We start from the raw sequence: 14,377 nt of genomic DNA on the forward strand, positions 1-14,377 counted from the left end.
TAACTAAAACCAAAACCCAATCAAACAAAAACAAAAAGTCCTAGTTTGGTGGACTGGATGTCAGTATATCCTGAAAGATGAAGTCATGGATTGACTGGAATCACAAGGGAACCGAGAAAAACATTAGAAAGTGAGGATTCTTCAGAGGAGGAGTCCAGAGAGGCATTGCTCCTCACATCAAATACTCTATATGAGGAGGTATATGGGACACTGTGGGGGGGCAGGCAGTCACCCTGGTAGGGGGCCCCTAAGAGAGTTAATGACATGGTCAGAGGCTCTGAGTCAATGGAAGTCATGTTGCTCATGTCTGCAAAAGATGGTGGCCACTCTCCTACTCACACAGCAAAGCTGAGTGACGATTGCACCTATTTAATATTGGTTGTTTTTCTCATCTTCTTTCTAGCCTCCCTTTTAATCTTTGGGCACCTACCCACCACTGCCCGTGTGATCACTGAATTAGTACCACCCGAAGTGGCTGAAGGAGAAAACGTTCTTTTTATGGTTCACAATCTGCCAGAGAATGTTAAATCCTTTGCCTGGTTCAAAGGGCTAAAAATGGAGAAACAAGGAATTGCAACGTATAGACGGCGCAAGAGTTTAGTTACAAATGGGCCTATGCACAGTGGCAGAGAGACCATATATCGCAATGGATCCCTGCTGCTCCAAAAGGTCTCCCATAATGACACAGGATTCTTTACCCTACAAACCTATGATAGACATGCAAAAATCCTATCAACCACTTCTGTGTATCTCCATGTGCATGGTAAGTGATTTATTGTGAACTGTGTGAATGGGGTGAGGTTCATTTCACTGAACACACACAGTAGGGTGATCTGTGCCTACCTTTTCTATGCATTGTGACCCCATGTTGGGGTTTTGGAATTTATTGCAGGACACATATGGTGTAGAATAATGGCAATAGAACAGACTTTTGACTTCACCTTGTACATAGATGTATGCATGGTGGGTAACTCAGACAAGGCTATCAGCCTCTGTCTAGACTCTTGGTGTTTTTACCAGGAATTTTCCTTAAGAAAGACCCCCAAGGGATTCAACATTGTGCCTGGTTGAGGAAAACATGGAATCTTTACTGATATGTGAGCACCAGGATGCCCTGGCTCCAGACCTGTCCCAGTATCCTCCATGAGAAGCATTTTATACATGTTGAAATTTGATATCCCGATGGCAGGGACAGTGCTGCAGAGTGGTGAGAATCTTGTGATGTGTGGAATCAGACAGTGCACTGTCATGAGAGCCTTGGTTGGGCTATGTTCTTTAGTCATCTTCTTCGGAGAGTCAGCTGGGAAACATAGCTCAACAGGTGTCCAGTCATTAGCTAACTGTCCTGTTGGGTATATGAGATTTCACATGAAGGTCATGGTCCCCAAGGAGAGGAACCAAGGACACAAGTGCTTCTGACAAGTGTTTGTCCTCTATATCCAACTTGGAGAATTCTCTCCTGCAGGCAAATGACCACAGGCTACACTGGTCTGACAGCTTCCCAGACATAAGCTGTAGTTCCCCTGGTGATCACCGAGGATGTCATCAGGACACACAATGAGCTGGCAGAAAAGTATTTTCCTGACCTGTGAACTTACCTGCTAGCCTGGTTCCTCTCCTGTTTTTACAGACTCGGGAATCATGGTCACAGAATTCTCAGATGTACCAGCTACCTAATGTCTCTGCTATACTGACACAGGATCATGTTCTGTTTCCTACTTTATGTGTTTCCCTTAGGAAATGCATGATATACAAGAGGAATAAACTAGATAGAAGCCCAAAGCATCTCAGAAAGGCCATGGAGCACATGGGCAACCAATTACACAGCTCAGCAAACAGAGGACATAGGAGCATGGTCTTGAAAATCTTGCACAGAATGAAGAACCTTACAGCCTTTTACCAGAAATCAGGTCACCTCCTCCCATACATCTGAGATGTGAGACTCCTGACATATCCTGGGCATTTGAACTCAGTCAGAACCAAGTGTAATGGTAACTTCAGTGAGAATAGATTCCCTCTCCCCCACACATCACTTACCTGGTTACTTTGGAACCTCAAAGGCAGTTTTGGCATCTTCCTTCTGGGAGTGAATTCCATGTTTCAAGAGCATTGAAAACACAGGGCAACTTGGTGGATATAAGCATTTGATTCATTGACAAACTGAGACCAATCAACAGAAGTCCTCTGACCTCCACTTAACTACTGTGCTCTGGACCCACATACAGACTGTAGACTAGCCCTTACACTACACACACTCAAGTGAAAAAAATCAAAGCAAATGGAATGATCCAATACTGTATCTCTAAACCTATAATTTTTCTTAAATACACCCATGGGCATACAGGATTCTGAGACATCAATTATTTATTCAGTCTCCACATGTATCTAGTTTATTCTAAGCATCATTTAAAAAAATTACAGGACAAATCATCATTCTTATGATGTTCCCATTTGAGTGGACTTGAAATAAAGAAAGCTAGAAGGTGAATTCAGGTATTGGTTTAAACTCCATCAGAGAAGAAAAACAACAAAGCCAGAGAGTAAATGTTGTGGGAAATCTCATATCTGTTTTCCCAGCTGCCTAGACTCCAGAAATAATCACAGAGAAACTATATTATTTAAATCACTGCTTGGCCCATTAGTTCTAGCTTCTTATTGGCTAACTCTTACATCTCTATTAATCTGTGCATCACCACAAGGTCATGGCCTACCAGCAAAATTTCAACATGTCTGTCTCTGGTGGCAACTCCATGGCTTCTTTTTACTCTGCCCTTCTTTCTCCTGGCATTCTGTTTAGTTTTCCCTGCCTACCTAAGTTCTGCCATATCTACAGGCCAAAGCAGTTTCTTTATTCACCAATGGTATTCATAGCATACAGAGGGGAATCCCACATCAAATGAAGACATAGGGTCTGTAGAGGAAGAAGTCAGGCAGAAATCACTCCGAAACGAATCTACGATGAATGTGAGCAGGGATCTGATTGCTGTAATCTGGGCAAATGAAAAGAGAGAGAAAGAGTCATATAATTAAAATGATAAGTATGGGGACACTTAGAACATGAAGGTCTTGTGCTGACCTCCACCAAGTAAGACAGGGTAAGACAAACCTAGGGTGAGCAGAGGACACTGCTGCTCAGACACAAGGCTTCATCTTAGTTAAATTAAAATGTTCCAATTTAGATGAATCTCTCTCTTCCCTTTTAGATTTCCTTTGGAAGTGTGGACGCCTTGCTACCTCGTCACAGCCCACTATTGAATCAGTGCCACCAAAAGTTGTAGAATGGGGGGATGTTCTTCTACTTGTTCACAATCCCCCAGAGAATGTTGTAGGCTTTGTCTGGGTCAAAGGAATGACTGAGTCCAAGAACATTGTGGCTGCCCGATATATACCAGACAGGAAAGCAACTATGCTGGGGCCTGCATACAGTGGCAGAGAAACTTTGTACAGTGATGGATCCCTGTTGCTTCGTAATGTCACTCTGAATGACTCTGGACTATACACTCTAGAAATTCTGAGAACAGATATGACAACTGAAGCGGCACAAGTGCAACTCAAGGTCCACAGTAAGTGAATCTCTGTGATTGTCCAGTGCTGGGGTGTTTAGATACACAGGACTGTCATGGCTGGCCTAGCCTTCCTTCTTTCTGCACTGTACCCTATATGGAGGTTTGAGTACTTAGTGAAAAACACACTGGTAGAGACAAATTGCCATAGATAGGTTTCCATCTTCTAACTTCACCTGCATCAAGGAAGATATTGATGTAAAACAACTCAGCCTAAAATGTCAGAGTCAGCCCAGTCTCTTGAGGTTCTGGACCAGGGGGCCATGGATCCTGTCATCTTTCCAAAGATGGACTTAAGTAACTCCAGGGAGCATTTTTTAGTGCCCACTCTTACATCCTCTCAAAACCGATAGGGAACAATGGTTTTAGGACATCCGTGTCAAACTGAGGTATTTCTTAGCTCCAAATTGAGAATGTCATAATTAAATCCAGGAAATGGTAGAGAGAACATGGAGGAATGTTTCCCATTGTCAAGCTCTTTATGCTTGCTCAAACAGTGCCCTTCTATTACCCAGGACTCCTAGACTATGAATTGCCTGCACTATTGTGAATCCTTTTGTATCAGTCCCCAATTTAAAAATTGTATTATAGTTTGCACACAGGTAAATCTGGTGGTGGCTTTTTCAACTTAGGCCTTGACTTGCTAAATGGCTGTAGTTTGTGTCAAGTTGACACAAAACCAGCCAGTCTAGTACTAAAGTCTTTTAAAGACCTCAAGCCTACCTTGAAGATCAGACTGCTCCCAGCCCCCACACAGGCCCAGATCTAGGGTTACTTGACAGGGCAGCAAATGTAACTATTAGGTGAAGTCATCAGTTCAGTGTTGCCTCAAAGGATTCTGGGGGGGAAAGCCTAGAAAATGGAAGTTCCAGGCCTGTTGATGTCAGGGGAGGCATAGTTTCAAACCCCAGTATGCATGAGTGTATGCAGTGTCTGACTGAGGGCAGTGGGAGAAGCTTTGTAGACACCTAAGGGGACAGTTCCATACAGAGGAAACGACACTTTCATGGGCACTATTGGAAAGGAGGTCATGTTTCCATCCTTCATTAAGTGGCATACAGAGACAAGCCCGCCACTCTAGACTGAGTGACAAGTTCATCTGCTCAGGGTGGAGGTCACCATCTTTTCACCAAGCACAATGATCCCCAAGTGATTTATTTCCCTCTGTTCCCTTCCAGCCTTCCTTCCTCTGTGTTGCGACCCTCTCAGTCCTCCACAACTCATGATCCGACCTGTGCCTCAGTATGCTGCTGTAGGGGAAGTCTTTCTTCTCCAAGTTTATAATCTTCCAGAAGATTCACGAAGCTTTTCCTGGTATAAATCAAGGCGTAGGGCCTCGGTCCTTAAAATTGTAGGCTACAATAGAGCCAAGAATTCTGTCTCCTGGGAACCTGAATACAGACAAAGAGGGATGGTGTATTATAATGGATCCCTGATGCTTCAAGATGTCACTGAGAAAGATACAGGAAGGTACACACTAGAAGTTTTTAACAAAGATTTCAAATTTAAAAAAGCATCCGTGGAATTTTATGTCAAGAGTAAGTGACTCTCTATGGTCTTTTGCTTCTGGGTGAGGCTCATTCTACTTCATACACTGAACTATGAGACTGGACTGTGCCTGCTCCTCCCTCACAGTATCGTTTCCCCTCACTTGAGTTGGGGTCCCTACTGCGGGGCACACATGGAATAGATAAATTGAGATAGGTCAGAACCCCTCACCTGTCTTTACCTACAGAGTGGAGGACCTGTTCTCAGTAAACTGAGTTCCAGAATTTCAGCCTCATTGCAGATACTTAGAGTTCTCAACATGTACATGTTTACAGAAAGACTGTGGGAGTCAGGCAGTCCCTGGCTGATGAAGCCATGACATCCTCTCAGAGAACATCAGGAAGCCCTGACTCCAAAACTTTGCCTCTGACTGACTCAAGGTGACACTGGGGAGCTTTTTTGTCATTGTTTAGATTTCCTCTCAACACTGATAGGAAACAAAGCTTTATTGACTGTCTAAGTCATGGGTCTGACTATGCCATAGAGTGTAGAACCAGCTGTGTACTGCCATGACAGCTGCAGTTAGGTAGGTCATCTGTGCATCTCCTTCTCCTGAGGCTCAGTGGACAGGTGTCTGGGCCATTAGCCTATTGTTCTGATGGGCTTATGAGACTTCACAGGAAGGGCAAGGCACCAAGGAAAGAAGCAGAGGAGGAAGCTACTCCAGATTCCTCCTTCATTTCATGGGTCCAGCCTAGGAAATAGTAACAGATGCTGCTGATGTGAGCAGCTCCCCCAACCCAAGGTCAGACCATTGCTCATAACTAAGCTTAACTCATGGACCCGGCAATGATCATGCACTATGTGTCCTATTACAAGGAAACTGAGACAGGACACAGTGCCTGAATCAGGGTCACACAGTTCCTGAGTAGTGGATCCAAAGCACAAGATATGTTTATAGTCACAGCTCGAAATTCTTCTCCCTAAAAGCTTTATAAATTATGAAGTAGAGAATGTCTGGTTGAGCTCTCTAGACTAATGCTATTTGATATCTTCCCTTGTTTCTCCAGAGTCTGTGACACAGCCCCTCATTGAAATGACTGATGCCACAGTCGCAGGATGTAGATTTGTGACCTTCACCTGCATTTCACCAGACACCGATGTCTCCATCCGTTGGATCTTCAATAACAACACTCTATACCTCACAGAGAGGATGACTTTGTCCCCAACAAAGTGTGGCCTCAGAATAAATCCTGTCAAGAGTGAGGATGCTGGAGAATATCAGTGTGAGGTCTCCAACCAAGTCAGTATGAAGACCAGTCTCCCAATCTCCTGGCCATGATGGGTGAGTGACTTCTCTTCATCCTACACAATAATGCTGGCATTTCCTTATCAATGGGATGAAAATGGGGGAAACTTATGAGGTGAAAATAATCAGTTCCTACTCAGGTACCGCCAGCATGGTGACTCACACTTATAATCCTGGGATACACATGTGTACAAAGGAAGGCCAGGATTTAAAGCAAGGTTGTCTTAAAAGGAGAATAAAGACATCAATATGGGAAACAAAAATATAAAGATCTTAGGAGCCACAGTATTTACTATTCACTATTTACCTAATTCGCCTAGGCCTAATGCTGCACACCAGTCATCTATGTGAAATGAGGAAGAGGGACAGGAGGAGGGTCTGCCTATGTCTCACTGTGGACGTAGCTGGTTTCTGGATAGCTTTGATCCACAGTTTGAATGAACAGATGTAAAGTCCTACATGAAGAGCAGATCTTACTCTTTTCACTTTGAGGGTGGCATTCACAGTGGGACCTTGCACATGAATGTTTTTCCTGTTCCACCACTACCCCAATACATCTTACAGAAAGGACAGATTGTAGGTTGAAAATTTTGTGGCTGGATAGGTTTCCCAGTTCCACTACTAGAAGTCTTCTGTGGTTAGATGGCTGGTTAATAGTATCTAGCCCGCACTACTTGGGGTCTTTACTGTGGTCATTCTTGTAGATTCCAGGGACTTTCCGCTGTAGTAGGTTTCCACATTGCTTCCCAAATGCCCTACCATCCCAGTCATTACTCCAAGTACTCTCTCCTTCTATCCCAGCTTCCCCCACATTTCCTACTATTTCTATCCCCACCTGCTTCATTCACAAAATTTATCCTACTTCTTCCCAGGGAGACACATGGGTCCTACTTGAGTCTTTCTTGTTACTTAGTTTATCTATGCATAGGACAAAACAGGACATTTAATTCTTTGTGTGCATTATTAGTTTACAGAAGTGAGCTCAGATGGGTGTGTTTGTTCACCAGTTCCAGAAACTTCTGTTGAATCTTTAGGATTTTCAAAAAATAAGTTTGCGTCATCTGAAAATCTATTTTATAGCCAATTAATTTGTCACACTTTATGTATTCCTGTTTTCTAATTGCTCTGTCTAGGATGTCTAAGAGAATACTGAAGAAAAGTGGCCACCGCAGCATCCTTGTGCTTGCTGATCCTGGTCTTAGAGGGAAAGCTGTCGGTGTCCCCATGAGTACTTAGATGGCAGTGATTTCTCACAAGTCCCCCTACCTCAGCCTATCTTCTACCCCTGGTTTGTTTGTTTTCATCATTAAAAATTGCTCACTCTTGTCAAATTTACTTATTGATTCAGTCTTAAGAGTTATAAATGCAATCAGTTTTGTGTTTCTTCATGCTTCCACCTCTATAGGTTCTGGGACACTAGGTATTTGCATGTTTCATGTAAGTCATTCTACAGTTCTCCATCACTATTGAGTAGCTATGGTTGCAGGGATGCCTGGCCATGGAAAATATCTTCAGTTGTTTGGGGTTAGGCAAAGAATTGGGTCTTGGAGGGACAGAGTTCAGAAGTTGGCAGTGGAGGAGGTGTAGTCTGGAGGCAGGTCTCTCAGGGGCTTACATATTGGTGGGGGCTACCCCAGAACAGTGGAGTTCCACCAGAGTTGTGGGGCAGGTGCTGGGATCAGAGGGAAGGGATATGGGATGCATCCTGAGGTTTATGTTCTGGACTTTGGCACAGTTCCATTGGAATGACAGTAACTCACCTCCTTTTCCAACTGGTGTGGTTTGTGCCTATGTAGTCAGCTGGGGTTGAGGTAGAGGTCTGGTCATGAAGGAGGATATTCAGGCATATAGGTTTGTGTGGCAGAGTGGATTTTGGTTGGACAGATTCCATTGTGTGGTGGGGGTGTTGGTGCAGTTGGAGTCAGGACTCTCATCTACTTGCAGGCTGGTGGTGACTGCACCCTGAGCCATGGAGTTCCACCAGGGTTAGTGATGAACTTCCTAATGGCCATGTCCTTGGGCATATACTGGTCACAGTTTGTGTAGCAAATTGGCTGCACATGACTGAGTCTCTTTTTGGCACTAGTGTTATTTCTTCATTTTTTTTGTCCTCTTGTAATCAAGGGGTGAAAGATTTCCATTAAACATTTTTAAATGCCATATTATATTCAGAAGTTCTCTAACAAGTTTGAGTATGATTATTTATTAACTCTCTGAGCTAAATAAACCTTGCTTGTTTTTAGTTATTTTTATGCTTAACTTTGAAAACATATACAGGAGGATAAATAAGGTTTAATTCTATAATTTACATAGCACGACTATGAGTGAATTTAATTATTACTCAACTTACCATTAACCTTTATGCCTTAATTTTCTTTAACAATTTATAATAATTTACTAACTTGTAATTAATTGAACTTAGTTATTTGTCTTACAAGCTGACTGTAGTGTTTTCTCTTCCCTACCTCCCCTCTTCCCCCACCATTACACTCCTCATTTTCTGTTCCAAAAAGGACAGGACTCCCATGGGTTTCAACAAAGCATGGTATATAAAACTGAAATAGTACTAAGGACCTCACCTTGTATTCAGGCTGGAAAAGTCAATTCTGTACGAGGAATAGGTTTCCAAAGTCATCCAAAGTGTTAGGAATGACCCCTGCTCCCACTGTTCAAAGTCCTGCAAGTAGACCAAGCCACACAACTGTCCAATCTATGCAGAGGACCTAGGTCAGTTCCATGCAGGCTCTCTGGTTGTCAGTTCAGTCTCTGTGAGCTTCTCTGAGCCCAGGCTAGCTGATTCTATGGATTTTATTGTAATGTCCTCGACTTCTTTAGCTCATAAAACCTTTCAACCCACTCTTCACCAGGGTTCCCCTACTTCAGCCTAGAAGGTGAAGTCAGGGGTTGACTGGAGCTACAAAGGAAACAGAACAAAGCCTAGAATCAAGATGTAGGGTCCATAGAGAAAAAGTTCAGAGGTAGTATAATCTCAACCTCCGTTTTCATTAGTGTGTACCATGCTTGATTGATGGCAGTGAGGGGCAGCCATGGAGATACCCCAGGAGAGAGTTCCATAGAGAGGAAATAACATATTCAGGAGCATTGAGTAAGTGGGGGTCATGTTGTTGACTTCTACCATGTAGGATAGAAACTCCCATACCTGTATCATTAGTCTGAGTGATGAATCCACCTGCTTAGGATGAAGGTTGCTATCTTTCCACCAAGCACAATAATCTTTGTGATGACTTTTTTCCCTTTCAGCCTCCATTTCTGTTTGTTGCAACCATCTCTGTTCTGGCCAGTTCATAACAGACAGTGCCGTGGGATGCTGCTAAACGGAAAAGTGTGCAAGGGACAGTATGACAACTGTCAGCACTGCTGTGGGAAGTGATTCTGCCTTACTGAAGGCTGAACTCAGAGGAAGGAAGGCTGCAAGGCTTGTGGTAGTTCTGGAACAAAAGCTGTTCTACATAGATGTTCTGCATAGCAGGCAGCAGACTCTATGGAGGTCCCCTGTGTACTTCTCTCCAAAAGGAGCAGCCCCTGGCTTTGGCTACTGATCACAAGTGAGAACACTTCCTGATAACGTGTGGGTGAAGGGAGATCAGAACCTTCTAAAGTGTTAGGATAGGAAATATTCCTCAAGTTCTCTTATCTAGGTGCTATGACCCCCATTCTCCCATGCACACAGGATGGAATAAACCTTCTCCTGCGCATGCTTATACCCATACACATGCACATACTCACTCTCCACACATGCATAAATTAAGGTAAGCTGGAGATGGAGCTGGTGTCAGTAGGTCCAAATAGGGGATTTCATAAACACTTAAATATCAAGGGCCTTGTATATTCATTCTTCCATACACCCACATGTTTCTGAGCCTGGCCAGGCATCAGGTCTTCCAGAAAGATCAAGCTAGTTTTTCCTAACAAGACCCCAGTTCTAGTGGACTGGAAGAAGACTGGGAGGCCCATCTCAAAGTGAAGTCGGAGGTTGACTGCCTCCAGAGAGGGAGGAGATCAGAGAGGTCAGAATGTGAAAACTGGGGAACTGTAGAAGAAGTGGTCAGGGAAGGCACCACATTACCCACAGATTCTGTGTGTGAAGGCATTTGAGAACTGTGCCTGAAGAGACAGCCGTGGACAGAGTTGTACACAGAGAAAGTGAAACAGTCAGGTCACAAGAGTCAGGGAGGCCATTTCTTTACTTTCTCTGAGTTAGACAGGCACTTGCACCTACCTCAGCTGAATAATGAACCTAAACTTCTGAGTACACAGGGCCCCATCTTTTCACCAAAGACAAAGGTCTCACTGTTGATGAATTTGTCTCTCTTCCCTTCTGTCCCTTCTATTAGCCTGGGTCTTCCCTCCTGAAAATGTCAAGCATACAATCAGTGATGGGAGCATGAGGAAGCCAGGATTGCAGACCTCTGTCTCAGACTTAACTTTAAGTGATCTAAGGGAACTGAGTCTCAGTGGACAGGTGCCAGGGCATAAGGCAACTCTTCTGATGGACTTCACAGGTAGGTCAAGACCCCCAAGGGCATGGACAAAATAGACAGTTCTCCAGGCAACATTTTGTCCTTGGGGGTCTACTCCAGGGAATTTTCTTCTATGGGTAAAGAGTGACAGATGCTGCTTTTATGAGCAGCTCCTCCATCACAAATCAGGGCATTGTCCATTTCTAACGTTACCTCATAAACACAGCAATCAAATGATGCGCCATGTGTCCTGTTTGAGGGAAACTGAGGCACAGAAACCTCAGTGTCTGAATATGAATCTCACAGAACCTTGGTTGCAGATCCAAAGTAGAAGATATACCTATAGTCACAGCTTTAATTTACCTACCCTTGAAAATTTAAGTGTGAACTATACAGGGGCTGGCTGAGCTCTCTAGAGGACCACCATTATTTGGTCTCCTTCTTTGTTTCCTTGAAGAGCTTGTGACATAGACCTTAATGTGAGTCACTAATACCACAGTCACACTAGAGAGCCCTGTAGACCTTACAAGGCTCTCAGCTGACACTGGACCTTCCATACATTGGATCTTTTTATTTTATTTAAATTTATCTTTTAAAAACCAATCTTTTCTCATTTTACATGCCAAGTCCATTTCCTAGTCCCTCCCCTCTTCCTGCTCCCTCCACCTCCTCCCCATCCACTCCTCAGATAGGGTAAGGCTTCCCATGGGAAGTCAACAAACTCTAACACTTTGCTTTGAGGCAGGACAAAGGCCATTCCCACTATATCTAAGCTAAGCAAGGTATCCCCACACAGAAAATGGGTTCCAAATTGCCAGTACAAGGAATAGGGATAAATCCTGCTCTCCCTGCCCGTGGCTTCACAGACTTCCCCAGCCATACAACTGTCACCTATATTCAGACGGCCTAGTTTGGTCTTTATTGGTTCTCTCACAGTCAGGCTGGAGTTGGAAAGCTTCCATTAGCTCAGGTAAGCTGTTTCAGTGGGTGTTCCCATCATAGTTTTGACCTTTGATGATATTCTCATTCCTCCAACTTTTCGACTGAAATTTGGGAGCTCAGCCCAGTGCTCCTCTGTGTATCTATGTCTCTGTTTCCATAAGTTGATGGATGAAGGTTCTATGGTGATGTTTAAGATAATCATTAATCTGACTACAAGGCATGGCTAATTCAGGTCCTCTCCACTGTTGCTTAGCGTCTTAGCTGGGTCATCCTTGTTGATTCCTGGGAATTTCTCTAGTTCTAGGTTGCTTGCTAGCCCTATAATGGCTCCCTTAATCAAGATATCTCTTTCCTTGTTCTCTCCATCTCTGTTCTACTCTAACCTTGACCACCCCATTCCCTCAAGTTCTCCTCCCCCACCCTCTTCTTTAAAGATATGCTGCATTATTTTATGTTACATTTGTTTTACTCTGTGAAGTTGTGTTAATTTGCCTACCTAAAACATCTGATTGGTATAATAAAGAGCTGAATGACCAATAGCTAGGCAGGAGAAGTAATAGTTGGGGCTTGCAGGGAGAGAGAATAAAGAGGAGGAGAAATGCAGATAAAATAGAGGAGTGAGACAAGAAGAGGGAGAGGAGGACATCAGGAGACATCCAGCCGGTTATCCAGCCAGTCATGGAGTAAAAAGGAAATAAATACATACATAATAAAGAAAGCTAAAAGCCCAGAGGCAATAGGCAATTAAGAACAAATGGAATAATTTAAGTTATTAAAGTTGACTGGAAACAAGCCAAGCTAAGGCTGAGTATTCATAAGTAAGAATAAGTCTCCATGAACTTATTTGGGAAAGGCCGCTGGGAAAAAAAAACAACTACACACCTGAAGCAAAAGACAACTAGCTGCATGGCCCATGTGTATGAGAGAGGAGGAATTAACATCTGTGATGGCTATTCTTGGTTGTCAACTTTACTAAATCTGGAATGAACTATAATCTGGAAGGGGAGGACACACTTGTAATCTGGACCTTGCAGCAAGAAGACAACAGTGCCCTTGATCTAGATCTTGAGACTGGAGGGCACACTTTTAATCTGGGCAACACCATTCTGAAGGGAGCCTATATAAGGACAATAGAAGAAAGAAGACTTCGTTTTTTGCCTGCTTGCCTTTGCCTCATAAGCATACCCATTTCTCTGTTGGGATTTCAGCATATACAGAAAACTAGCTGAGACACCCAGCCTTGTGGGACTGAGCAACTACTAGATTCTTGGACTTTCAGTCACAAGTAGACATTGTTGGAGCAATCTGTAATTTATTTCACTAAATTCACATATATACTACAGGAATAGCTCTGGCTCTTTTTTGATACTGGGACCCACTTCTGTTTATGTGCCCATCTGAGGTCAGGAGGAAAGTAGCTGAGATAGTGCCCCCAGCTCAGGATTACCTGCAAGGCAGCTGGATCAGGTCTGCTAGGAGTTCACAGGCAGGAGAGCATGGCAGATTCCTGCTGCCATACACAGAGATATTTCCAGGATGTGCAGTGCATTGCATGGCAGATTTAGCTTTTACTCAGATAAAAAAGATTCATATGCTACACAGTGCTACCCAGAGTTGAGGTGGTGAGAATGGCTCCCACCCAGCAGTCCCAGAGCCAGTGGTGAACAGACCTCTGACATATTGGACTGGGCAGAGCCAAAAGGCAAAGCAATCTTAGTACTAGCCACTCTGCTAGGCATTTTAAGAGACGGTCCTGGTTAGAAAAGAATTTCAGATGTGCAATAGAACAGATTCATACATAAAAGACCTCTAAATGAGACACAATGTGTTTTAAAAATGTATGTAGTCTTGAGAGAGAGAGAGAAGAAAAGGTATAGAGAGTTTATAAAAAGAAGGAAATGAGTTTAAAAATTAAAACAAAGTCTTTATTTGTTTATTTATTTATTAAAAATTTCCACCTCCTCCCATCCCCCCATTTCCCTCCCACTCCCACCACGCCTCCTCTCCCTCCCTCTCCAGTCCTAAGAGAAGTCAGGGTGCCCTGCGCTGTGGGAAGTCCAAGGCCTTCCCCCCTCCATCCAGGTCTAGGAAGGTGTGCATCCAAACAGACTAGGCTCCCAAAAAGCCAGTACATGCAGTAGAATCAAAAGCTGGTGCCATTATCATTGGCTTCTCAGTTTGCCCTCATTGTCAGCCACATTCAGAGAATCTGGTTTGATCACATGCTCATTCAGCCCCAGTCCAGCTGGCCTTGGTGAGCACCCATTAGATCAGTCCCACCGTCTCCATGGGTGGACGCACCCCTGGCGGCCCTGAATTCGTTTCTCATGTTCTCCATCCTTCTGCTCTTCATCTGAGCCTTGGGAGCTCAGTCCAGTGCTCCAATGTGGGTCTCTGTCTCTATCTCCATCCATCGCTAGATGAAGGTTCTATGGTGATATGCAAGATATTCATCAGTGTGGCTATGGGAGAAGGCCAGTTCAGGCACCCTCTCCTCTGCTGCCCAAGGACCTAGCTAGGGAAATCCCCTTGGACACCTGAATCCCTCTAGAGTCAAGTCTCTTGCCAACCCTAAAATGGCTCCCTAAGTTAAG

At 43.9% G+C, this 14,377-nt stretch overlaps 1 protein-coding gene across 1 annotated transcript; it reads left to right on the plus strand.

The window, feature by feature from the left end:
* Nucleotides 1-264: 264 nt before the first annotated feature.
* LOC142854937 (pregnancy-specific glycoprotein 22-like) lies at nucleotides 265-6,393 on the plus strand. Its single transcript, XM_075981477.1, has 3 exons — nucleotides 265-763; nucleotides 3,204-3,563; nucleotides 6,122-6,393. The coding sequence occupies exons 1-3, from the start codon at nucleotides 265-267 to the stop codon at nucleotides 6,391-6,393; spliced, it is 1,131 nt and encodes a 376-aa protein (XP_075837592.1).
* Nucleotides 6,394-14,377: the final 7,984 nt, after the last annotated feature.

The sequence above is a fragment of the Microtus pennsylvanicus genome, chromosome 1 (assembly GCF_037038515.1).
Source record: "Microtus pennsylvanicus isolate mMicPen1 chromosome 1, mMicPen1.hap1, whole genome shotgun sequence".
NCBI classification, from domain to species: Eukaryota; Metazoa; Chordata; class Mammalia; order Rodentia; family Cricetidae; genus Microtus; species Microtus pennsylvanicus.

Coding starts and splice junctions, on each gene's coding strand:
- LOC142854937 (XM_075981477.1), top strand. CDS start 265: ATGGTCAGAGGCTCTGAGTCAATGGAAGTCATGTTGCTCATGTCTGCA. Junction 764..3,203: donor TGTGTATCTCCATGTGCATG/GTAAGTGATTTA, acceptor CTTCCCTTTTAG/ATTTCCTTTGGAAGTGTGGA. Junction 3,564..6,121: donor AGTGCAACTCAAGGTCCACA/GTAAGTGAATCT, acceptor TTGTTTCTCCAG/AGTCTGTGACACAGCCCCTC.